We start from the raw sequence: 26,923 nt of genomic DNA, 5'->3' as shown, positions 1-26,923 counted from the left end.
CCAAGCTATAATTATAGTGTATGCAGTCAAAACAAACAAAAGACCATCCAAACTTTGTTAAGGAACATATTTTTAAATTTTCCAAGAGCATTTGTGAAGAATTTCAAAAACATGTTTTCATTTTTAAAAGAGAATATACAGAAGAAACTTACTCCTGGGCGCCGGATTGTTTTTTGAGACTCCTCACACAACAGCCTTCTCAGTGCATGGGATTGTTTCTTCTGTTTGACTGTTACAAAGATATTTGAGCCTCCCTGGTAAAGAAATGAAAGAACAAGATATTAAAATCACACTGAATCTAAATTTTACCTTATCATTAATAGGCATTTTGGAAAGGTTGGTAATTACTGATTTGATCTTTTACAAAGGGCATAAGGCAATGATCTAAATCACATTTAACTACGTCTGATTTTTTGCACACAAATCCACACTAAACACATGTAGAATATTGGGTAATGACACATATCAATTATGTTCTGATGCACTTTCTTGTAGGCAGTCAACTCTTTTTCAACTTTTCATTCTCCTGAGTCCTACCTCATGTTAAACAGAGAGGAAGAGAAACAGTGGGGGAAAAATGGAAAGGTTTGCTAAGAAAAATTGAATTCCTAAGCTAAAGATAAAATTGGTTTGTACCTTCTAATAGCAGGAATAAACCAGAATTGGTCATTTATGTGTTTTTATAAGTCCATATATTACTTAATTTTCCAAATAATGCTTATCAGATGATATTTTTATACTATTATGCCAACAGCACCTTGTGTTTACATCTTCATAGCGCCTTCTAGAGCTTATTTATTTTTGTGTTCCTAGTGCTAATTTTAGTATCTTATACAGAATGTATAAAGTGAATAAGAGGTAAATAGTTAATGTGTTCATCTAAAAATTAGGAATTATTATTGCCCTAAGTCAGGACTCAGTCACTTAAATTAGATGAGAGTCATGAATTTGAATTCCAGAAGCAAATCCTAGGATGTTATCCCATTGGGCTGAAGTCTCAAGAAGCTGAAGCATCCATTAGATGCGTAGTTGAACACTGTTCTCCTAATCCCATTTGATTAGCAGAGACTGAGTGGTTTGTTTACCAGAGTCTGCACGTGGCTGAACTTTGATGACATGGCTGAAATAGAATTTCAAAACTAGACTATTCTTTTCTTCGACTTTTTAGAAGGTTTCCCTACACCTCTAGAGAGTAGATGTCTGTGGTTAAAATAAGCAGACTTAAAGGACTTTTGAGGCATTTGCATTTGTAGAAGCCCTGAAAGAAATCTTGTTGGAGATGGTGTCAGTTGGATGTTTGCTTCTGTCTCTGAATTGTTTCCTACTCTTTTCAAGCACTCCTATTTGGGTCATATATTTAGGATTCTCTCTATGTCTAGCTGGAAAACCTACTGCACTGACAAAGATGTCTATGTTGGTTATGACTCTGAAGTTGTGAACATATCAGAGAGTAAAAATGTATAGCTTATTTTTCTTGAACTTCTTTACATTTTTGTGCAGACATACCACAATATTACTTGTTTGTCAGCATGTCATTTTTTACAAACATATATATAGAAACACTTGTAACTTTAAGCCTTTAAACTTTCCCATTTACATTTGAATATAGAAAACAATGTAGGGACGCCTGGGTGGCTCAGTTGGTTAAGCAGCTGCCTTCGGCTCAGGTCATGATCCCGGTGTCCTGGGATCGAGTCCCACATCGGGCTCCTTGCTCGGCAGGGAGCCTGCTTCTCCCTCTGCCTCTGCCTGCCATTCTGCCTGCCTGTGCTCGCTCTCTCCCCCTTTCTCTCTCTGACAAATGAATAAAATCTTAAAAAAAAAAAAAGAAAACAATGTAAAGATGAACACTTTAACAAAATTTGTCAATATGCAAAAATATCAACTTATTTTTTTTAGTTAAGTACCAAATAAAAATGATATCTAGCTGAATCCCAAACTAATTATTTGAAGGACATTTTTACAAATGTGCGTGATTTTCTCAAGCACTAGTGAACAAAAAATATTTGTACTTATCTTTATTTTATGCATGTTGAAATTAGCAATAATAACACCAATCAGCATACTCAAAGGAAGAAATAATCCAATAATAATGAAGTTGATAAAGTAACAATACATGTAGATGTTCTCTTCAAAATTAGGTTGCCTATTTACCTAAAAGTTAAGTTAAAAAATAAGCAAAATAAGGTAGGGCATAGCAGATTTCTTAGGGCATAACAGATTTAGGGCATACAGAAAATATTCTCTATGATATTATAATGATAGTTATATGTCATTACACATTTGTCCAAACCCGTATAATGTATAACACCAAGTGAACCCTAAGGTAAACTATGGACTTTGGGTGATTATGACGTGTCGATGTAGGTCCATCCTTGGTGAAAATGTGCCCCATTCTGGTGAATGGCATTGATAATAGGCAATGCATGTGTGGGGACAGTGGGTATATGGGAAATCTCTATACCTCCCTCCCAATTTTGTTGTAAACCTAAAACAGCTCTAAAAAGCAAAATCTTTAAAAATAAGAATAAATTAAAAATTTATTGTTATACCAAGTTTTTAAAACATATAATTTATAAAGCAGTTTACAACAAGAAAAACCAACAGTTCTACATGAGGTAATGTTTCCACTTTGTTCTTTGGTGAAGTGGCATTATCGCTTTGTTTACTTGGATTTTAAAGTTTGCTGCATTGGTTTAATAATTGTAATGAAGTCAGATAATCCTTCAAATGGGCCTACTGGGCTTCAACCACTGTGCATAGTCCTGGGAGGATTTCATTTTCAGTGACAGAGTCTATATGAAATGTATTTAATTTCTTTCTAGCATAAGCATTTGATTTTATCATGTTATTTATTCTGTTATTGTTGTTACCCTTTTCTTGAATTGAGAAAATAACTTTGCCTTGAACCTTCACAATGGCTCCAAGATGATATTGTACTTACACCAACAGAATCAACTGCTGAATTCATAATAGTGATCCATCCATTAAACGTTGCCTGTAAAAATGGCATGTTTTTAATTCTTATGGCAAATAAAATGTAAAACTCAATTTGTTATTAATATAGTAAAACTTGATTAGTAAGGCTGACCACATTTCAATATACCATGTAATTGAGACCTTTATAATTTTCATTATTGCATTTATATTGTCTATTAACACGAATTTAAAACCACTTAGCTTCATTGTAGTAGCTTAATTGTAGTTGATAATAAAATACTGTAAGATAGTAGAAATAGAAAGAGGTATATAGGGACGCCTGGGTGGCTCAGTTGGTTGAGCAGCTGCCTTCGGCTCAGGTCATGATCCCAGCGTCCTGGGATCGAGTCCCACATCAGGCTCCTTGCTCAGCAGGGAGCCTGCTTCTCCCTCTGCCTCTGCCTGCCATTCTGTCTGCCTGTGCTTGCTCTCTCCCCCTCTCTCTCTCTGATGAATAAATAAAATTTTAAAAAAAAAAAAGAAAGAGGTATATAGATAAATTGTAAATAAATACATGCTGCCCAAGTGTCATTTTTACTATACTGCTACACATGTGCTTTTCTATGGGGGAGGTAAGACAAGGAAGAACAATTTATCTCCTCATTTCTGTTAGATGTTGGGTGACTGAGGAGCCATAGCACTAAGTAGGAATAAAACAATAGTACCCTGAGCTGGACCAAAAATTGTGACCCTATTACCTTATCAATGATGACAGAAGTAGAAATAGGTTTCCAGTACCTGCCATCTTCCCTGTCAATTCTACCTTCCTCTGTACTTCCTTCTCCCAGCAGAGCAGTGTCTGTGTTTCCAAACAAGGCTGGTATCGCATGTCCCATATCTACTAATAATTGCTAAAATGTGTTATAACCAATTCTAGTACTCAACCACATTTTGTTCTTTATTTCCACCTATAATATGAATGAGCAAATAAAAACATCTATTTTAAAAAATCAGAAGTGAACTTACCACTTGAAGCAGTGAAAGGAAACCGTTTCCAACATTATCAAAGTTCAGTTTTGCATTCTCCCATGGCATGGATTCATTAAACACAAGGCTTTCGCACTGACTCTTATTCATGACTTCAGATATAGGAAACCTTTCTCCACTTGTTGGGTCAATGCATTCATAGAACTTGCCAGCAAATAAGTGTACTCCCATGATGCTAAAAGCCAGCCAGATCAAAAGGCAGACCAGAAACACATTCAAAGCCGGTAAAGTTGTTGTTATCAAAGCTCTCACAACCACCTGGCGTAAAATAAAAAACAAACAGGTAAAATTTAGGTAAGAAATGTGAAATCACTTTAATTGGAAATACTAAATGTTATGTCATATAGAAATAACACAAAAAAAGGCCATCGTTAAAAATTCAATAGACCACATGCCAGTATTTGAATAACCTAAATAATAAATTTTAATTAAAAAATAGACATTAAAAATTCAGATGGTCTCAAAATTTTTGTACTAAAGGAATCACTAAAAGGCAATAGAATTGATTAGCGAAATAATTATTTCACTGATTCAACACATTTATCACTTTCTTGTATAGACAACCAAACCTGTGTGACTATCTGTGTATGTATTACCTAGAAAGTGCATAAAACGAGAAAGAAACAGGCCTACATCTAAGTCTTGGCGATTCTAACTTTTGGAAGGATTAGCCTACAAAGCAGACACTGAAGCGTTGGTAGAAGTAAGAGGAAGACCAAGAGATCACTTATCAGTGAAGTCAAGGCAGGAGGCTACATCAAGAAACACTGAATGGGGGGCACCTGGGTGGCTCAGTGGGTTGAGCCGCTGCCTTCGGCTCAGGTCATGATCGAAGTCCTGGGATCGAGTCCCGCATCGGGCTCTCTGCTCAGCAGGGAGCCTGCTTCCTCCTCTCTCTCTCTCTCTCTCTGCCTGCCTCTCTGCCTACTTGTGATCTCTCTGTCAAATAAATAAATTAAAAAAAAAAAAAAAAAGAAACACTGAATGGGCACCTGAAGCCTGCAAAATCAAAAACCACCTCACAGCACCACTCTATGTCCCTGGTGAGTCACTCCAGAGTGAGAAATATGGGAAATAAATCTACCCCCTCAACTCGAGTAACAGTAATAGTCTAGAATCACCGTTTCCATTTGTTCAACTCCCTTCTCTCTTGAATATTACAATCGGAATTTTATTCTTATCACTCCACTGTAGTGGTTATGGCAAATGTAAGCCAGTTCCTATAGCCAACAGAAATTTCCACTCTTTGCTATTTCTTCATCTTTTCCTTAGCATTACACTTTTTTTTTACTTTTAATTTTTTATTTTTTATAAACACAATGGAATACTATGCAGCCATCAAAAGAAATGAAATCTTGACATTTGCGACAACATGGATGGAACTAGAGCGTATCATGCTTAGCGAAATAAGTCAAGCAGCGAAAGACAACTAGCATTACACTTTTGACTCCTTTCCTCCCAATCTCATTTCTTTCTCTTTTTTCCATGAGGCACCATCAATTCTCTGTGCTACAGCTCTATCCTTCCTTCTCCCAGCCATTACTAAATCCATATCCTTTTTGCTGTGTTTTCTTGCTGATATTCCTTAGTCTTCTGGCTTTGAATAAATATTTTAACTTTTAACTGTGCTTTCAGTAACACTTCATTTTATTTCTAAAACTAAGCCACAGATCCTTTGTTGGCATTTTAGATATTTTGAGAGGCCCACTGATACCTGTAATGAAAAAAATGCTATGCTTATGAGAAAATACACTTATGTATGAATAAAAGCAATAGATACAGTTGACACAAATATTTCAGTAATGAGAGGACCAAGACTGGAGCTTATTAACTATAGCAGACATTAATTTTGTAATCATGTGACTTCAATGATATATTTTCAGAAATCTTTCAGAATCTTTCAGAACCTCCAGAGGTAAAGATGAAGCTTAAGATCTGAATCTGTAACAGAACAGAATGGAGAGCCCAGAAATAAACCCAGGCTTATATGGTCAATTAATCTATGACAAAAGAGGCAAGAATATACAATGTGAAAAGACAGTCTCCTTAATAATGGTGCTAGGAAAAAGGAGCAGTCACAAGCAGAAGAATGAAACTGGACGCTTTCTTATACCATTAAACATAGATAATTTTCTTATTGGATTTTATCTATATTGACAATGTGGCATTCTGTTATATTAAGCAAATAGGCATGTTAATGATAAGTAATCTTTGTAAATGAAAAATGCAAGAAAACATTGATGTATGATTACGACATGAAAGGTGAAATTAGATTTTTTCTGCTATTTCCACACACAGTTGATCACTGTATATTACATAATTACACTATGTGTGGTGGTCATCAACTCTGTTTTCTTCGTTAGGTCAAGCCATAGCAGGTGGATTTCCATCATAGGCCCAAAAGATTGAACATTAGTTGTTTTTTGTGGCTCAACCTATGAGTTTTACTCACAGTGCTCAGAAGAGATTTTAACATGTTGGTGAGGGAGAGAACGCAAGAGTCCGTAGTTTGTTATGTGTGACTTAAAAAAAACTAATTTATTTTAAAATCACTTTTGTTCAGAATAATTATTTAGTGTGTACAATATTCCTATAGCTTTAAACAGGTAGGTGATCAAAGTTTCATTTTCTGTCAGTTATATTTTCAATATTGAGATAATTTTATTAATACTCATAGACATCCGTGTAGGTTAGAATGGTATTACTTTTTGAAACTTAATATTCTCTCCCAACTATTAGGGTTTTTTTAATCTTATTTTTATGATTTTTCATATCTTATGAGCAATAAAGACCTAAAATCTTAATAAATTTCTACTATGCCTTCAATATATTAAAATAGTAGAATGTAAGGCTTTTGCATTAATATTGTTAATGATGCAAATGAGAAGACTATGAAGATTTAATTTATAGAAGTTCAGTAATCGTAAATAAAAATCTACACATTAGCTTAGAAACTTTTTTCTTACCTTCATTCTTTCAAACTGAGATAGAACTCTGAGTGCCCGAAGGAATTTAATGGAAGTAAGTGGTTTGAATTCCTCCCGAGATTTGCCTATTAAGCTCAGACAAAACACCTATATATATTTAAGGAAAAACAGAGTGAATAGGGGGCTTAATTTTTACTTAATTGAAACAATCTGCAAAATAAGCTTTGCATTTATTATAAAAAAGATAAACAGTTCAAACCTTACCAAGAAGTATGCAAAAGATTTAAAGTATATTTCCATATATCTTAACAATGACTTATAGAAATGTATAAGAAAATAGCTTTGTGGTAAAATTATTTAAAAAAACATAAAACAAATATTTTCTGGTAGTAGGAATATATATTATTGAGATAAATAAAAATTTGTGTATTTGACATACATTATGATTAAGGGTGAATATTTATATAAACTTTGAGTTTGAAATTAGATTAAGAATCAGTTTCATGAATCTTTATCATCTAGTAATAGTATACTAGGCATTCATAAAAGCAAAATTTGGAATGTTTTTACATATTAATTTATACATAATTATTTAAGATAATAGAATAGGATTTCAGAGAAGAGGCATCAAGGAAGATATGAATATTTTTAGGTCCAAATACAAATTACAAATATGTATAGAAAAGATACTAAGGTGATATTTTAAAGTAAGCATATGCATGAAAATCATTTGGGGTTGGGGCACCTGGGTGGCTTAGTGGGTAAGTGTTTGACTCTTGGTTTCAGCTGATGTCATTATCTCAGGGACATGAGGTTGAGCACCATGTCTTGGCCTCCATTCTTGGTGGATTCTCTCTTTTCTTCTCCCTCTGCTCCTCCCTTTGCTCTCTCTCTCTTTCTCTCTCTCAAATAAGTCAGTAAGTAAATAAATAAATCTTTAAAAAATCAATCAGGATTAATAAATATTAATAGAGATCAAGCAAGATGGTAGAGTTGATTGACTTTTATAGTATCTTCATATTTTCTGTATTTTCAAGACAGCATAAATGAAAAATTTGTTCTTTCTTTTTTTTTTTTTTAAAGATTTTATTTATTTATTTGTCAGAGAGAGAGCGAGCGAGAGTGAGCACAGGCAGAGTGGCAGGCAGAGTCAGAGGGAGAAGCAGGCTCCCTGCAGAGCAAGGAGCCGGATGTGGGACTCGATCCCATGACGCTGGGATGATGACCTGAGCTGAAAGCAGCTGCTTAACCAACTGAGCCACCCAGGCGTACCAAATTTGTTCTTTCTTATGCTATACTAAGAGATGGTCTGAAAGTGAGCTTTTAAGTAAGCATATGATTTATGTAAGTGTGGAGGGATGTGGAACAATGACTAGGAAAGAGGAAAATGGGTTGAAAGTATATCGTGATTTTGTTGGAGCAGAAGGTTAATTTGGAATAATTTATTTAGAAGCCAGAGACCAGATATTGTAAATCATCTTCTTTAAACAGTGAGAAGCTTCAATCACTGCTTATAGGACAGGAACCATCTGTTCAGTCAACAAAAATTACTGAGTACCTATTATGATACATGAATTGTTCTAGGCATTGAGGATAAGAAGAGAACCATATTGGGAAAACAAATTTTCCCTAAAGGAGCTAACCTTTCAGTGGGGAAAGACAAACAATCATAATGAATAAACAATGACTATCAATTAATATATAACATTAACAGGTGCTGTGGAGATGAAGAAAGAGGGAAAGGACAAGGGAACATTGTAGTGGAAGCAGTTTTAAATACAGTAGTGCAGAAGGACCTAACTTCAGCATTTTTATTTGAGTAAGTGGAAGTGAGGTAAGCCAGCCAAAGTTCCAGGTGGAAGGAAAAATAAGTGAAAAGGTACTAAGATGGCAGTCATTCTGGCATACCTAAAGGCCTTTAGGAACATCAGTGCTGATGCAGCAGTCTGTTGACTGGGATGGGGAAATGGAGAGTAGGAGGAGATAAGACTGGACCATGTAGAGACTTGTAGGCTTTGATTGCACAGAGTGTAGCTTTTTACTGGGAGTGAAATGAGGTGCTTGCAAGAAGAAAAGAGACTTGAGCTGGATTTGATTTTACAACAGTAGAATGCACGTAGTTGCTGTGTGGAAAACGGAATGAAGGTGTGCGGTGGCGGAAGCCGGGATCTTGGGTTGAAAAGTGTTGCACTGATCCAAATGTGAACTTTTGGTAGCTTGGATCAGTGTGGTGATGGTGAAGGTTGTGGTAAGTCATCGAATTTTGAATATATGACTTAAAAATTGAACCAATAAAATTTAAATATTTTAGGATACTGATGTGCAATAGGCCTATTCTGTTAGTAGTGGGTTCATAGGTGATTGTTAGAATAATCCAGGAATGAAATGTTGAACTTTTAAAATATTAGGATGAGAAGAAAAGGACAAATGTTAAGCACTACAAATGAAGATACAGGGGATTTTCGTAACTTAAAATATACAGAGAGAGAGAAAAAAAAGGAAGATACAAGTAAATGCAAGAGTTAAGTGAGGATTTGAGTAAAGATGGAAATCAAATAGTGAACGTTTAAATTTTTCTTTAAAATACGTACAAGAACAACCATGAAGTCTAGCTTGTACCAGCCATTAGTGAAATAGGCTTTAAAACCATATGCCATCCACTTTAGAAGCATTTCCAGAATGAAGATGTAAGTGAAGATCATGTCAGCATATTCTAATAAGATTTTAATAGTCTTTCTCTGGTCAATATAGATATCCTCAAAAGCCTGTGGGTAAAAAAATTTAAGGATTAGTATACATGTAATTTCTTAAAAAATCTTTGGCATAGGGAGGAATGAAATGCCTTCCCTATTAAGCAGATGGTGAGTCAAGTCATAGGTTGTTGTTTTAAGGGCTGGTTCACTTTGCTTGGATTTATTCACATAATCTGTATCATTTTCTGATCCCATGCCCATAGCAGACATCATTAATTGGTACCAGAACTTCTTCTTATACAGACTGAACTTGGCATCATAGTGATCCAAAAAACTTCTCTTCAGTCAGTTAATCATACTTAATATAAGAGGTGGAACCTTTACTCACATCGGACTGGTTCTGATCTCTAATTCCATGTTGTCAACTCACAGGTACATGCTAGGTGCTAATACAGAAGTAGAGATTTTTTTTTTAATTTGTCTTCAGATATCCACACTGCTGTTATAAGCAAAGTCATAAAACTTGCACTGCCACAGAAATAATCAGATAAACCAGTGGAAGCACATGAATAGGAAATAAAATGGTAATCATTTCTCCCAAGCTTCTTAGATTTAATAGGTCAACATTAATTTTACTGTGGAGGAATGAAAAGTCTGACAATGTCATTTAAAGCAATTTCATGTTTTTCTTTTAGCACTGAAAAAGGCAAAAAAGTACTAATAATGCTAGGCAGACTTATATCAAAGTGCATTCAAGGTCAAAAAGTAAATAAAGATAAGAATAATCATATACAAATAATGGTGTGATTCTTATAAGTCTAACATTAAATAAAAGTAAATAGGTCAGGGACGCCTGGGTGGCTCGGTTGGTTAAGCAGCTGCCTTTGGCTCTGGTCATGATCCCAGGGTCCAGGGATCGAGTCCCACATCGGGCTCCTTGCTCAGCAGGGAGCCTGCTTCTCCCTCTGCCTCTGACTGCCTCTCTGTCTGCCTGTGCTCGCTCACTCTCTCTCCCTCTGACTCTGACAAATAAATAAATAAAATCTTAAAAAAAAAAAAAGTAAATAGATCATGATAGTAGAGTTACAGACTTTCCAATTGAACCAATTATGGAGTGAAAGTGTCTATACAAGCAAATCATAAATATCTAAAATGATTATAAAGGATTTTATTATATGCATTTATTTATTAAATAGTATATAATGCAAAATAATATGAAAATATTAAAAAGTATCCATTAAAAAACCATTAAAAATGGGCAAAACTAAACTATTGGCAGTTGAAGTCCACATACCAGTTACCCGTGTGGAGTGTGGAAGTAATTGTTAGGGGTCAGAGTATGTGGTTCTGGAGTCCTGGTAATGTCTATTCCTCAAGCTAAGCGGCAGTTACACAGGTGCATTCATTTTGTGAAAATTCTTTAGCCTATACACTTAGAATTTCAACACGGTTCTTAGTATCTGTGCTAAATGTCAATACAAAGTTTACTTAAGAAATGTATTCAGTGTAAGGTCTAGTTCCCAGCTGTGACTCTATCTTCTCTGCTCTGTGATTTCACAATTAACTATTGCTGTGTATCCTTCTCTGATCCTCTTTAATCAAATACAAGCAAATAATATACATTCTATTTTTCTTTATTCCTTATGTAAAACCTAGCATACCTCATTCAGTATTCACTAAATAAAACAATTTCAAAATAAATGAGTGACAGTGGGAAACATGAATGTTAATAAACTAACAGATACATTTTATTCTAAATCTTCCTTTTTTCACTTATTACTGTACTTTGCAATATCAGCATGCTTTTGTATTTTTTAAAAAAATATGTTTTATTTATTTTAGAGAGAGTAAGAGATCAGGGGATGGGGCAGAGGGAGAAAATCCTGAAGCAGGCTCCCTGTTGAGCAGGGAGCCTGACCTCAGGCTGGATCTCAGGGCCCTGAGATCATGACCTGAGCTAAAACTGATTTGGTGGCTTAACCGACTGAGTCACCCAGGCACCCCAGTTTTTATATTTTTAAAATAGCTGCATGATATCCCACAGGGAGATTGTACTACAGCACATTTAAACAGTCACTTATTATGGACTGTTTTTGCTTTTCAATCTTTTTCTATTACAAAGAATTCTTCAGCGAATAGCCTTGTAAATGCCTTTAATACATGCTCAGATATTTATAGGATAATTTCCCAGAATTAAGGTTGTTGGCTCAATAGATGAATACATTTTTGGTTCAAAGGTCATTGAAAGTATAGATAGCAATTCTCTTTCCTGATTGAATTGGTACCGAAGTACTAGCACAGTACAACTGTATGTATGTGCATATTACTAAAGTTTATCTCAAAAATAAAACTTTATGGTTTGTCTCCCTCCCAATCTCATCTTGTTTCATTTATACTTCTCCTACCCCCTTAACCCCCAATGTTACATCTCCACTTCCTCATATCAGGGAGATCATATGATAGTTGTCTTTCTCCGCTTGACTTATTTCGCTAAGCATGATACCCTCTAGTTTCATCCACGTCATTGCAAATGGCAAGATTTCATTTCTTTTGATGGCTGCATAGTATTCCATTGTGTATATATACCACATCTTCTTTATCCATTCATCTGTTACTCTTAATCTCACAAAACAAACTGAGGGTTACTGGGGAGAGGGGGGTTAGGGGAAGAGGGGTGGGGTTATGGACATTGGGGAGGGTATGTGCTATGGTGAGTGTTGTGAAAAGTGTAAACCTAGCGATTCACATACCTGTACCCTGGGGGTTAAAAATATATTATATGTTTATAAAAAATTAAAAATTAAAAACAAAAAACAAAAACCAAAAAACTTTATTAAAGTAAGTATTAGGGGGGGCGCCTGGGTGGCTCAGTGGGTTAAGCCGCTGCCTTCAGCTCAGGTCATGATCTCAGGGTCCTGGGATCGAGTCCCGCATCGGGCTCTCTGCTCAGCAGGGAGCCTGCTTCCCTCTTTCTCTCTCTCTGCCTGCCTCTCTACCTACTTGTGATCTCTCTCTGTCAAATAAATAAAGAAAATCTTTAAAAAAAAAAGTATTAGGTATCTAACATTCATTTTTGCCACTGTCATTCACATATTTCAAAACTGTTTTATTTATTTAATATTGAAAGAGGCATATACAGATTTTAAGAAACTGCAACATGTCTTCCAAAAGTAAAATCACAGAATATGAACGTTGTTGTATAATAAGTGTTCTGTGGAAAACTAATCTGGCATGATGACTTCAAGTAGCAGACTTCAAATACATTTTTTCCCAGAAAAGTCTCCCACACTTACTTACCAGAGCACCTGTGCTGAGCAGTGTGACAAGGCCAATGAAACACTTAAAACAACTGTTTTCCACTATCTTGCAGCAGGTTTTCCTTATGTTCTGCCAAATTCTTCCTCTCTTGGATGCTCTACTAAGTTGGCCAGGTGAAGATCTTCTTCTATAACCTGTCAAAAATGAAAGTGCTAAGAGGAAAAATCTTGAAAAGTCATGAAAAAGCTCACCATATGCTTTAGCAATTAGGTATTTACAGAATCTAATACAGGTGCTCTCTGACTTAGAAACATTTGATTTTTACCCCTGTTTCTGTGACCACTGAAGTCACTGAGGAAAGAAAAGAAAAACTTGTGAGTAGTTTGTGAACAGTAGGAGAAAGGAAATTGTGAAAGGCAGAGGTGACTTAGAACATTCCCAAGTCTTGTGGGACAAAGTCTGAGAACAGAATTTGTCCCCCATCCTACAAAACAAAGCAAAACAAAACACAACCAAACCATCCCCCAACACACACAACATCTACATATCACATTTTGGTATAATGCCTGAAAGTTCACTCTCTGAAGATTTACATGGCATAATAAACACTCTCATTTAAGTACATAGATATTTCTGAAATGTTAATAAGTATAACATTAGTTAAAGTCAGTTAAATAGGGACGCCTGGGTGGCTCAGTTGGTTAAGCGGCTGCCTTCGGCTCAGGTCATGATCCCAGGGTCCTGGGATAGAGTCCCACATTAGGATCCTTGCTTGGCGGGGAGCCTGCTTCTCCCTCTGCTTCTGCCTGCCTCTCTGTCTGCCTATGCTCGCTCGCTCTCTCTCCTTCTGTCTCTGACAAATAAATAAAATTAAAAAAAAAAAGTCAGTTAAATTGATGTCAGGTCTTAGGTGGCATGAGAATAGGGATTCTGATTGAGATTATCTGAGGACCTCCCCTGGATTACCGAGTACTTAGTGGGTAGAGTACATGTGCGTGGGCTGGACTCTGCCTTCTGGTTAAGAGAGTTAGCTAAAAGAAAATCTGAGACTTGAGAAGACAGTGCTTAACAGGTGAGAAAACGAAGAAAGAGAGGTGAGTGAAGTTTAAAGTCAATGCATTTCATTTTAGAATTTTACCTACTGTCAATTTATACATCTTTGGGGGAAAAAACTATCAGAAATGTTTCCTCCTCTGTCTTGAATGATACAAGTCCTAAAAGTTGAGCTACTGAGAGCAAGTTCTTGGTTTGAATACAGAAATTTGAGCACTTAGCAGTTACCATTCTGATGATTTCCAACGTCCAGAACCTGTAATTATCTGTTAATCTTGGTAGGAAACTAATTAGAATTATATGTATGTTACATATCTCATGAGTTAATCAATTGACTGAAGTCATACATTTCTTCATATTCATGTGGGATATAAAAATAGATCACCATTGGGGCGCCTGGGTGGCTCAATGGGTTAAGCCTCTGCCTTCAGCTCAGGCCATGATCTCGGGGTCCTGGGATCGAGCTGGGATTGGGCTTTCTGCTCGGCAGGGAGCCTGCTTCCCCCTCTCCCTCTGCCTCTCTGCCTACTAGTGATCTCTGTCAAATAAATCAATAAAATCTTTAAAAAAAAATAAATCACCATTACATGATTTGTTTTCCTATGAAAGATACAAGATGTTTTCATATAGGTATTTTGAATATTGACAGTATTCCTTGAAGCATAAGTATACACACACATGCACCCATGAATGCACACACATACATGTATAATTATTTATTCTTTTTTACCATCCTGTAAGTTTTATTATTATCCTCAGTTTACATATTAGGAAATGAGCCTGAGAGAGGGCAAGTAAAAGCTTGTCGGTGGTGGGCTGGGATTTGAATTCAGGCTATCTGGTTCCAGAAAGCTCTTAACTACTCTATTAAACTTCCTAGGAACTAAGTTCTCTCCCTCTTTTCCAAATGTTCACTTTTCTATTGAAATTCCCTATAAATTTTATCAGGATTCATACAGGCATGTGTGTGTGTGATGCACACTTGTTTGTGTGTGTGTGTGTGTGTGTGTGTTCCTTAACCAAATTAATAAACTCTAAAATTAAAATATATCCCATAGTATTAGGCTAAGAAAAATTTAGTGTAATTTCAATATAACGATCAAAAGAACTTATTTTTTTCTTACCGTTTTTCAGATGCTTTGGCTTCTCGTGTTCATAAACTATTTCTTCTTCTTCAGAGATGGCAATGTCAACTGTACTGCATTCCGATGAGCTAGATTGCTTTACCTTCTGAAAAGTAAAGTCCCACCAAGAAAGCTGTGATTAAAGCTTCTCACTGGAGTTCAAGTTTATTTCATCTTCATAAATAAGAAAAATTGTGTATAGAAAGACTTTTATCAGCTTTAAAGACTTTTTAGGCTAATTTCAGGGCAGACATTAAAATGCATGCATATCTCTGTGAGCTGAAGTTCTAAAAAATTAATTAAGAATTCATTTAAGCTAAAATAATTAACACTCAGTTCACAACACTGTTCTCCTTAAAGATGTCTAGGATTCTGTATCTCCAGTATCCAAAAGGCTTTGAGTTTCAAAGCTCTCTTGAAGTTACTCACAAGGTTTGCCTATATGCCATTTCTGCTAGATGAGCAGTATCAGGATAAATTACCCCTTGATGCTGAATATGGGTAGACAAGAATGAACTTAGTTTTGTTTGGTAAAATCTAGTCCAGATATTCTTGTGTTTACCATCATAGGACAGGACTGATGTGAGGTTACGCTGAGGTGAAATTAGTAAATGGCCCAAAGAATAAGGGTCAGAAATAGACCTAGCAAATTTGTACTAGTGCTATGGAGAGAAGCTATTTGAGGGGATTGACATTTTTTTGCACTCTGTTCTTGACTGAAGCTCAACCCTGGATAAGAAAAGATAGCCGTGACTTTGTGTATGTGGTAATAATGCATGTGACATGCCTGGCTTTTACTTGGAATCATTTTCTCACAATGCTTTATATTACTTAATTTTAAAATAAATATACAACACCCCATCCTTTAAATGACCCAGATCTTAAATTTAGTAAGGAAGATTATTTTCTGACTAAAAAATAAGATAAATCTAGTAAAACATCTGGAAAAAACACTTATTTCTTAAAAATTAAGGAAAGATCTAAGTAAAGTATACCAAAAGGAAATTTGTAAATATTGTGTCCTACCTATTGGTCTTATCTTCAATAAATGTCAAGGAAATATAATTAGGAAGCTCTGTTTGCCTTAGACTGTACATAGCCAATTGTCAGTAAGACATTTGGTACTCAATTAAAAAAATATACCCATCAGGAAATTACTCCCAAACAAATTGCCTTTATTATATCAATTCTTTATATTTTCTTTATTTCTGATAAAATAAAGGGTATAGCCATGTACTGATTTGAATGTAAACAATAAATGAACATCATATAATGCTTATGCATTCAATAATTGAAAATTATACACCTTATATTTATGTTATTTTAGAGTTTGTGCATAAACTATTTGATGTGATTTTTCTAAGCGTTTTTAGTATGTATTATTCTAATTTAAAAATAAATCAACTGGGATTCAAAATTATAAATAATTTTATTAGAAGACTACTTAATAGCATGGGAGACTGACCATGCTATACCTCTACATTATGAAAAAAGTTATAAAACCCAATGTAAAGTTTGATGTTATTTTTATAACTATATAAATTTAGTTATGTTGCAACTAAAAAATGGCTGAGAGTTTAAATACCAAAGAAAGAGGCTGTATCTCAGAATTATCAGATCACATGTGATTTTATTTTCTTCAGTTTTTAGTAGATCAGAATCCTAAAGTACTCATGAGTTGCATAAGCTTTGAAGTGTCTAAATTAAATATGTAACTAAATGTATGGTTAACTGAATAAATCTATGAGTAGCTAATCAATCAACAGGACCAAATAATTATGCAGCATAAATTGCAACTCCTGAAATCTCACCATTTACAAATATTTTTAGTGTCATCTTTCCTGTATATGTTCATATCCCAGACTTTCTAATGAGATCGGCAAGAAGTTTCCTGGAGCAACTCAATATGATGTGTGGAGATAAATAGCAATTTTACCCAGAAATAAATGGTAGTCAAAGTTGTAAGTGAAGACACATAAGTGTAGCTGGAGAAGAGTTTTCCCTGTTTTCTAGAAATGGAATTATTTAAAGTAAAAAGAACCTAAAAATATTGGGCATGCTAAGGAGTGAAAGTGTTTCTCTAACACAAAGATACATGCCTTCACTAGGAGCTGGAAGGATTTTGAATAATTATAACTCAACTCCTTTTAGGCCAATTTGAGAAGTTACTGCAGAACAGGTGCCAAGCTAGAAGAGATCCAGGAGACAAGATGGTGCCAGAGATTTTTGGGATGTGGAAAGAGACATTGTCTTCCCTCCCCAGTGCCTGTGAGTGATCTGAGATGGTACAATGCAAGTACCTCTCTACTGAGGTACAAGCTCAGAGAGAAGATAAGATCTCTGTAGATGTAGCTTTCCATTAAATTACACCTCCTACTAAGATATAGTGCTTGCACATGAAGACACTAAGATTGATTCCAGTAGGATATACATTTTAGAAGCTAAGTTAACAGCAATATCTATGCTTTTTTGAATGTGTTGGGTTTTTTGTTGTCGTTGCTTTTCTGTTTTGTTTTGTTTGTCCCAGAATTGATAAAGCCACACACTGTTCACAATTCAAGCTGGTGAGTTTTCTTTATTCTTTTAGTCTAGCTCAATTATATGTTATAGTAAATGTTGCAGAAATAAAGTGATAAGAATCCTAGAATTTTAGCAAGTATGAAAGTATTTTAGCCCTCCTGTAGTCGAGTCTCACATTTCAAAGATGATAATGCCCAGGAGAGTTTGATTTCTCTGATAATATGCACTGATTTTGAAAACTTAACTTTCTTCAATAGCTTTACATCATTCTATGCTGCCTGCTTATTAATTTACTGAATTTTGTAATGATATTATCTTGTTTTACAAAGTGTTCACTATAAACTGGGCATTGTTCTATGGACCGTTGAACTATTTTTCTTAGTCTTATCCTCCCTAAGAAATAGATCCAATTTTATCTGAATTTATAGACAAGGAAACTGAAGTTTAGACAAGTTAATTAACTTAATGAAGAGCATACAATCAGGAGCAAAGAGTGCTGTAGCTAGGATTGACTGGATTCTTCAACTGTAACTTCAACACGAATCCACTCTCTTACCAATAATGCCATAAACCAACAATAAGCAATCAGAATATTCAAACAACTTACCTCTTTGCTGTTCCCATCACCTGACTTGCTTTGAACCTCCTTATTATCCAGATTTTCTATATCAGATTCTCCTGAAGCAATTGGTACAGTTTCTGAGGCACTAGGACTGGGGATAAGTGATTGACTCTCGTTTTCAGTCATTGTGTTTTTCTCTGTGCTACTGCTTTTTTCCTTATCCTTGAGGAACTCTTGAGTGTTGCTTAATTCAGAAAGGGTATGGTCAGAAATATTCTCTTTAGCATATACAGCATTTACATGGTCCATTGTCTCCTTTGAAACATTTTGCTTTTTGCATAATATTTTAGAAATCACGTAGTTTATTCTTTTCTGAATCGTCGCCACTGCACGCTGGAGATTTTTTGCTTCCTCGTTCTCTTCAGTAGTTGCAGGGTTGTAGGAACTAAATGAGCTCACCAATGCCAGAAACAGGTAAATTATCTAAATGAGGAAGTAAATAAGGTTGAGGCTATCTCACTTTTTGTTTCCTTCTAAACAATAAACATCTTTTTTTTTTTTTTTTTTTAAAGTTTACCCGAGATTTGCAAACCCAATACAAACTCTAATGCTATTTAGGCTATTCAGTTCTTACAGTGGGTCGATGTGCTAAGACTTTGTATGGCCAGAACTCATCTTAGGGTTACATCATTCTATGACATATCATTTGTTTCTCTTTTATAGATGAAAAAGGCAAGGCTTATAGGTGTCAAATATCTCAGGTCACATAGATTGGACTTGAGTCTGTCTCATTCCAAAGCTTGTTTTCCTTCATTGAGCCAGCCTACCTCTTCCAAGATGAGAAAACAGGCTGCCTCTTCAAGTGGCAGACTATTTTAGTTCAATCCCAGCAAGATGTAGAATGACATCTCCATGGGTTCTGCAAACCCACAAGGAGTATCATGGGGAAAGAGCTATTCCTGGTTCTGAAGACTGCATCTAAATTTTCTTGTGACATGCTAGCACAGGCACTGGGTAGGTTAATTAATTCTTTGTAGTAATAAATTTGATTAAATAATAAAGAGATGAGTGATGGAAGAATCATACCTAACAGTTGTCAGTTATTTAAACTCAAGGAAGTGTATATTTTGACCTTTATTATCACTGAAAGATATGACCAAGCCACACTTAGTTTATAGAGAATCATATTTTTATCTTTGTAATTGTAGGACATAGATAACATTTTTGGAGTTTAGAGTTGGAGATTTATATTGATAATTCTCTTAGACTTATAATAATTTGAGTATCTTGTTTGTTATGGAAGTTTATCTGCCTCTTTTTAGATATTTGAGCTTTTTATGATTTAATTTCTATTATGTTTTACATATTGCTTTTTTTTACATATTGCTTTTAATGGGCAAGTTCAAATGACATGAATTATATTTAAGAATATATACATATATATGTGTATGTGTGTGTATACTAATATATATTTAACTTACAGATATGGGCAGGGGCTCTATGGCCCTTTTATAAATTACATTATTAGGATTCCTATCATTCTCCAAAGACAATGAGTTCAGGATGCTAAGAGGGCAACACTAAATATAATTTAAGGTTGTTGGTTGTTTCTTTTTCTTCCTTTGGTTATTAGGCATGGCGAGAAATAAGGAAAGGATGTTAGGTGAGAATTTCATGACTATAAACTTCATGTGAGCAGGAACCAAGTTTTCTCTTAAGTAGACAATTAGCACAGTGCTAGGCACAAAATAAGTGATAAATACATATTTGTTGAAAAAATTAATTATAGAATAAATGAAAGAATAGATTTTGTGACAGGATTTGGACAAGGAAAAATTTTGCTACAATAGTTGTATTTTTAAAAGCTTACAATCTAAGATTTCTTTTATCTTAAAACACATACCACACACACAATACCTACAGATTTACACTTACAGTGAAAATGTTAAAAGGCTAACAACAAAATTCAAAATACTCTGAACTATGGTATAAATAAAAATTTTGCAATACTACAAGATGCTACTGTATTGTTCAAGTGTGCTCTGAATTAAAAATAAAAAACAGAATGTGTAAATTACCAAACTATACCGGATTGACTACTTCTTATTTGAGCATTAATAAAGAAGGAAGGGGGAGACACAAAGATTATATTACATAAGTATAGCGTAACTTTGTTCTAGTCACAGTGTTTCTATAAAGAGATTCAAAATATTTTTTGTTTTTGTTTTTGTACTGGAAAATAAAAGATGACATAATGTATATAAAACAAAACATTTAAATGTCTCTCCTGAAATTTGCCCTTCCTTTTACCTCAAGGATGTCTATCTGTTAGGTAAGAATTGAGCAACTCTTATCAAAATAAAGTAGTATGGAAGAGAAGGAAGATTCAATATTTATTTATTATTTTTCAAGTACTTCTTAAGTATTTTGCAAGCATTTTTCAAGTATTTTTAAAGTACAAGTAATTATTTCATTAGCAATCAAGGAATTTAACATATATGGATGTTCTATTTTAGTATTGTTGCAATTGTATCTTAACATATATTTAATCTGGGAAGATGTAAACATGTAGAGCAACATACATATTTATCATCAATTTTTTATTTTTAAAAAACAACTGCATTTTATATTGTTTTCTATTTCTTTTCTTTTTATGTTTCTAGTCCTCAACCAGAGACCACAATTCACTTGGTGGCAACTACTTAACTTGCAAGTGAAAACACTTGGAAAGTTTGCATAACTAAAACTTCTAAATAATGTTTAATTAACAAAATTCTATAGATGGGGGAGTTATTATCTAGAGCTTTAAAAAGTAAATATTTATGAATATTTATAGAGTGCTAGCTAATATAATTTAAGTTACAATAACCATTTAAGGATTCTCCGATTAGAGATTGCAGGCTTAAGGAGCCTGAGTAATATGCACAAAGCCATTTAATTAGTAAATGATACAACTGGAATTTGAACCCATGTTTTCTTGGATCTGAACTGTTTTTTTCTACAACTCAACACTACATGTAACTATTTATCTATTTATTTATTTACTTTTTTTTTTTAATTTGACAGACAGAGATTACAAGTAGGCAGAGAGGCAGGCAGAGAGAGAGAGAGAGAGAGAGAGAGGAGGAAGCAGGCTCCTTGCTGAGCAGAGAGCCCGATGTGGGACTCGATCCCAGGACCCTGAGATCATGACCCGAGCCGAAGGCAGCGGCCTAACCCACTGAGCCACCCAGGCACCCCTACATGTAACTATTTAAAAGTCACTTAAATACTGGCTTTTTATATGATAATGTTTTAAGGTTTCCACTTAAGGCTGAGTTACTGTTGGAATTTTTTTGGGCAAATAAGATAAAGTTAAATTTAAAAAATGAGAAACACTTCTTTTTACATGAATTTTGAAGTGAAATTACAATACTATAATGCAACAAGTTGGAAGTACAGGGGGAAAGTTCTGTAGCCTTACAGATTGTTTCCTTGTTTTTTTTCTCCCTTGTATTTACTGTAGTGTTAATATTATCATGATGTCCCACACATGGATGACTGTTGAGGGGAATAAAGTTTAAAAGATTCAGCAAGCCAGGCAATATCATGACCAATCAATCGGAAGTGGAGGCTCTTATAACTCCATTTTACCCTGAAATCCTTCTGCCTATTGACATCAAGTTTCTGATCAGTAGGAATGAGAAAAATAAGAAACAGAGTGGAGTTCAAAAACAAAGAAACAGAAGTACAATTATATAATTGCCTCAGCATTTTTTTTTTCTTTGTGAAGTGTGTGTGTTTGGGTGTGTGTATGTATGTATATGTGTTATTTAAGTCAATAGCCATCAACCATGGCCTTTCCTTTTGGGAACAGAAACTTACATTTCATTTGGGAAATCACCCTTATTATCAGTTGATTTGGCTCTGGAATGATGCCAACTCCAGCTCCAGGACAGGATTCTGAGTAGCTTAACATAGTAATATGTTAATATATTCTACACTCTGCACAATAAATAATAAATGTATTCCATACCCTGAGCAATAGAGATGGGTTTACAAATAGACATGTGACTCAGAGCTAATAAGATTTAAGAGGAGAAATTTGCTGTGATTTCCAGGAATGAAACAGGAATTTCTCTTCTATTAAATTTGACACGATATGAATACATGAAGCTTCAGACTGCAGCAGCCATCCTGATAAAACAGAAGCTACTAGCCAGCAAGACAGATGTACAGAAGACAGATGTGCGATATACAAAGATCTGTCTCTAATGACCTTGTTTGCACATATGTGTTATACCACAACTGAAGTGAAATCTATCTCTGACATTTTTAATTAGGCATGCTGGTATGTACGCTGGTTGTGTGTGTGTGTGGTTTTTTTTTTTTCCTGCCAGTAAGAATAGGGTTATGTCAGTGGAAAGTGAAAGTGTACCAATAGCTATAGAGGCAGAGGTCATTGAAATATTTTTACAGGTTGAGCCCTGTTCTAGGCTTTGATGACATAAGAGAATAGTCTCAATCCTTTCCTTTGTGGAGCTTAGTTTAATAAGGAAGGTTGAGACAAGTAAATCAACAATTAAACATAATGACAGCAGTGATAAGTGGACAGGAGTTATAACCAAGGGGAAATAGAAGCAATGAGGAAGGGCACCAATAGATCCAATGGAGTATAACGTGATTTTTTTTTCAGTCTTGGAGAATCTATTTGATCTCTATGATTTTATAAATAAAAACCAAATGGTGAATCCTTATTTTTCCTTCCCGTAAGAGCAGTTTTCTTCTATAAACCATTCCGTTTTATTGGAAGAAGTGAAAGCTAGTTATTCAATCTACATAACAACAGTTCAATCACTGGGAATTTAAAAGTGATAGCTTTACCTTTTAGTTAAAGCACAATAGTTTAATAAACCAATGACTTTCAAATTTTGCTGCAATTTAATCAAATGAAACTTTAAAAAAAATCCTGATGACCAGCCTATGTCCACAAAACAATAAAATCAAAATCTCTGGGAATGGATCTGGGGCATTCTATCGTTCTGTTAATTCTCCAGCTTATTCCAATGTACAGCCAAGTTTGACAACCAGTGTTACATTTGAGTGCTTCTTAAAATTTAATGTGCATATAAAAATCTGGGGTTATTGTTAAAATGTAGATTCTACTTCCATAGGTCTGGGATGAGGTCTAAAAGTCTGCATTGATAACTACCTCCCACATGATGCCAATGCTACTTGAGTAGCAAGGTTATACAGCAGTGTTATCCAACAGAAATATGATGCATGTCACCTATGCAACTTTCTAGTAGTCACGTTAAGAGCATAAATAAAAACAGGTGAAATTAATTTTACTAACATTTTATTTAACTAAATACATTAAAAATATCATGGAGGACAAGGGGGTGTTAGAGAGAAGGGAGTTGTGGTAAATTGGAAGGGGAGGTGAATCACGAGAGACTATGGACTCTGAAAAACAATCTGAGGGTTTTGAAGTGGCGGGGGCGGGGGTGGGAGGTTGGGGTACCAGGTGGTGGGTATTACAGAGGGCACGGATTGCACAGAGCACTGGGTGTGGTGAAAAAATAATGAATACTGTTTTTCTGAAAATAACTAAATTGAAAAAATTTTAAAAAAATTAGCACAAACACTGTCATGAACCTTAGCTTCAAGTTTAAAGTATGATTTAATTGTTAAAACTTCCATTGTACTAAATAAATCAGTAAATATGAAAAAAGAGTCATCATTTAAAAATTCATTCAATATAAAAATTACTAATAAAATAATTTACACTCTTTTTTGAGGTTAAGACTTCAAATCCAGTGCATATTTCCACTTGTAGCACATCTCAGATTGAACCACTGTATTTTAAGTGACCAACAATCACATGTGGCTAGAGGTCACCATATCAGACAACACAGTTAACAGTCATCATGAAAATACCAGACTACATTACATCAGTTTTTCAAGAAAAATTTAAAAGCATGGATTACTTACCAATAAGTTTCCAATTAAAATGACCATCATGTAAAATGAAATACAACTGAATTGGCCAGCTATCTTAAAGCAATCCCATAAAGTCTCTATCCACTCTCCACAGAGAATCCGGAACACATTCAGGTAGGAGTGGAAGAAGTCATGCATGTGCCAACGTGGGAGACGACAGTCTTTGTCTATGTTGCAGACGCATGCTTCATAACTCATACCAAACAGCTTCAGGCCAACCACAGCAGAAAAGAATGCGAATGTGAACAACAGCAGGACCAAGTCTTTCAAGGCCACCAAGGAGATACTAAGAATCTGCATCAGAATCTTAAACGTTGGCCAGTATTTTGCCAACTTGAAAATTCTCAACTAATACAGCAATGCCAGAAACAACAAAAATAAGAAACAACGAAAAACTTGGTCACTATTTATTATGATGTACATTTAAGATTTTTATCAGCATTATACACTACATATGTAGTCTTTAATGTAATACTCAGTTTTAAGATTGTTAATACTAACCACTGAAAATTCATTTTATACAATTCTTAATACATCATATATATTCTGTATTTTTTACACTAGATCCATACATATCTTCTTCTGTTGATCTGTCAATTTCCATTCGCTATTATGTGATTATAATTACTCTAGTTTTATGTTTTAATATCTCGTAGGGCAACTATCTATCCTTTGTTTCACTTTTCACAACACAGGAAATTCTCCCACATTCTGACATATAGATGATATTGAAAAAAGTCTGTTAGGTCCCATTAAATTCCACTGAAGTTTCTATTATGTATTTTCCTTTAAAGTAACATATCAGAAACCAAACACAGCAGTCTGTTCAGTTTAGTCTGGATATTTCTCTTGTTTTCACTAGATTTCTATTGAAACAGGATAGGATTACCTTAAAATTTTAGCCACCATATTACAGTGAACTTAGTCATCTAAAGCTGAAACATCTCCTTTTATATATGTTATACCTTCCCCAACTTTTTTTAGTATATAGTTGTCTTTCTGGACTCAAAAGTTGGGTTTCACATTTATCCATATAAAACTGAATCATTTATATTCAATCCACACCAGCCTTTCAGATACCTTGATACTATCTCTTATTATCTTTTTTTAGTATTTACCAGTCTTGTTTCATCCATAAATTTGACAGGTACATCTCACATATGTTTATCTTACTGACGAGAAAAATGTACAGATGAGGACATAAGGCAGTGTTCTGAAGTATTTAGATAAGATCAAATCTACTTAATTGTACTTGATTCCTGCTACATTCCTGCAACTTCTTACAAGAATATATTACTGATCAAGTATGTAACATTCCCATATATATTCTTCTAATAACATTATTTCCTTGGGTAGTTTTCTGATTCTTACTACTACCCTACATTACAGGCATATATACCAATTCTGACTTAAAGACTTTCGTAATAACATTTCCCTGGCCTTTCTGGTTTTCTATAACGTTTTCTAATTCTACATTTAGAAATACTCACCTCATTCAAATTCCTTAGTTATACACTGGCATTCTGCTTCTGGGACTCCACATTATCCTGCTCCTCACAACTGACCAGTAACTCTGGTCCTGCTTCCTAAAACTATACCTCAAATTTGCTACATATGTAGCTTATTTCCTTTGAGGTTTTGGTCAAATGACAGGAAAATGTTTATTCTTCCTGGGGCACCTTCTAAGCTCTTTACATAAAAATTAATTCATTTATTATTTCAAATACCCCAGTGGGATAAGTGTTACTATTCTTCCTGTGTTGTGTCTGAGGAGGCTGAGATAAATTTTCATAAAATAAAATGGAAATCTTGGATCCTACTTACCACCCTGAATGTTCGAAAAAGAGCCACTCCATGAATATTTGCTAGATAAAGTTCTGCTAAACCATGGAACACAATCAGGCTATCAAAAATGTTCCAACCTACTTGAAAATATCCATATGGATGCATTGCAATGATTTTCAAAATCATTTCTGCTGTGAAAATTCCAATAAAAATCTAAACAGAAACAAAACACACAGATGAGAATATGCTTCCAATTACAATATCAAAACCTCATACACAAAAAGTATAACTTTTCACTGCCACATTTTTCACAGTTCCTCTCTCAAGAGCTGATTAGTTTTGGAGTCTATATTATTATAAGGATAGACTCAAACATTTTTAATTTAACAGTCTAACGTCAAACACTGTATACAGAATCTTCAAATATTTACAAAAACTGTCTTGAAAGACAACAAAAGAATATTTAAAGATGAAAATCTTTTCATTTTGAATGGTTCTTTTGGGGATAAGGAATACATGATAAGATATTTAATTTTTTAAACTGTGAAAGAATTTAAAAAGTGCATATGGGGGCGCCTGGGTGGCTCAGTGGGTTAAAGCCTCTGCCTTCAGCTCGGGTCATAGCCCCAGGGTCCTGGGATCGAGCCCCACGTCGGGCTCTCTGCTCCGCAGAGAGCCTGCTTTCTCCTCTCTCTCTATCTGCTTCTCTGCCTGCCTCTCTGCCTACTTGTGATCTTTGTCTGTCAAATAAATAAATAAATACAATCTTTAAAAAAAAAAAAGTGCATATGTGAACCAAGGGGAAAAAAAAGTAAACCTGTAAACACTGTCTCTTGAAAACTATACTGGTAGAAATGACTAAATTGTTGTATTGGTTCCAAGTAAATATATAATTCAAAATGGGTAGCATTTTAGCCATTTATACTAATACCAAGCAACAAACAACCACCAATATAAAAGCAAAGAAAATTGAACATTGTATATTTTCTTGGACGCGACTTGTTTTTAAACTCACAGAAATCTGTTTTGCATTTTGCTTTGTATCGATTAAAA

The 26,923-nt window shown here is 34.7% G+C and overlaps 1 protein-coding gene across 2 annotated transcripts in view; it reads right to left on the bottom strand.

The window, feature by feature from the left end:
- The window catches only part of SCN7A (sodium voltage-gated channel alpha subunit 7), an 86,011-nt gene that overhangs the window by 6,161 nt on the left and 52,927 nt on the right, over nt 1–26,923 (bottom strand). For both annotated transcript variants that reach the window (XM_004744002.3, XM_004744003.3), the window contains exons 13-23: nt 25,910–26,083; nt 24,077–24,433; nt 18,149–18,586; nt 15,022–15,127; nt 12,884–13,038; nt 9,485–9,658; nt 6,933–7,040; nt 3,946–4,224; nt 2,945–2,998; nt 2,017–2,154; nt 153–257 (exon numbers count right to left, since the gene is read on the bottom strand). In XM_004744002.3, the coding sequence (XP_004744059.1) occupies nt 153–257; nt 2,017–2,154; nt 2,945–2,998; nt 3,946–4,224; nt 6,933–7,040; nt 9,485–9,658; nt 12,884–13,038; nt 15,022–15,127; nt 18,149–18,586; nt 24,077–24,433; nt 25,910–26,083 (2,088 nt within the window). The remainder of the gene's footprint in view (nt 1–152; nt 258–2,016; nt 2,155–2,944; nt 2,999–3,945; nt 4,225–6,932; nt 7,041–9,484; nt 9,659–12,883; nt 13,039–15,021; nt 15,128–18,148; nt 18,587–24,076; nt 24,434–25,909; nt 26,084–26,923) is intronic.

This window comes from Mustela putorius, unplaced genomic scaffold, assembly GCF_011764305.1.
Source record: "Mustela putorius furo isolate JIRA1106 unplaced genomic scaffold, ASM1176430v1.1 tig00003869_pilon_pilon_pilon, whole genome shotgun sequence".
Classification (NCBI taxonomy): domain Eukaryota; kingdom Metazoa; phylum Chordata; class Mammalia; order Carnivora; family Mustelidae; genus Mustela; species Mustela putorius.
Note: the sequence above shows the minus strand (reverse complement) of the source record. Positions and strands in the feature narration are given on the sequence as shown.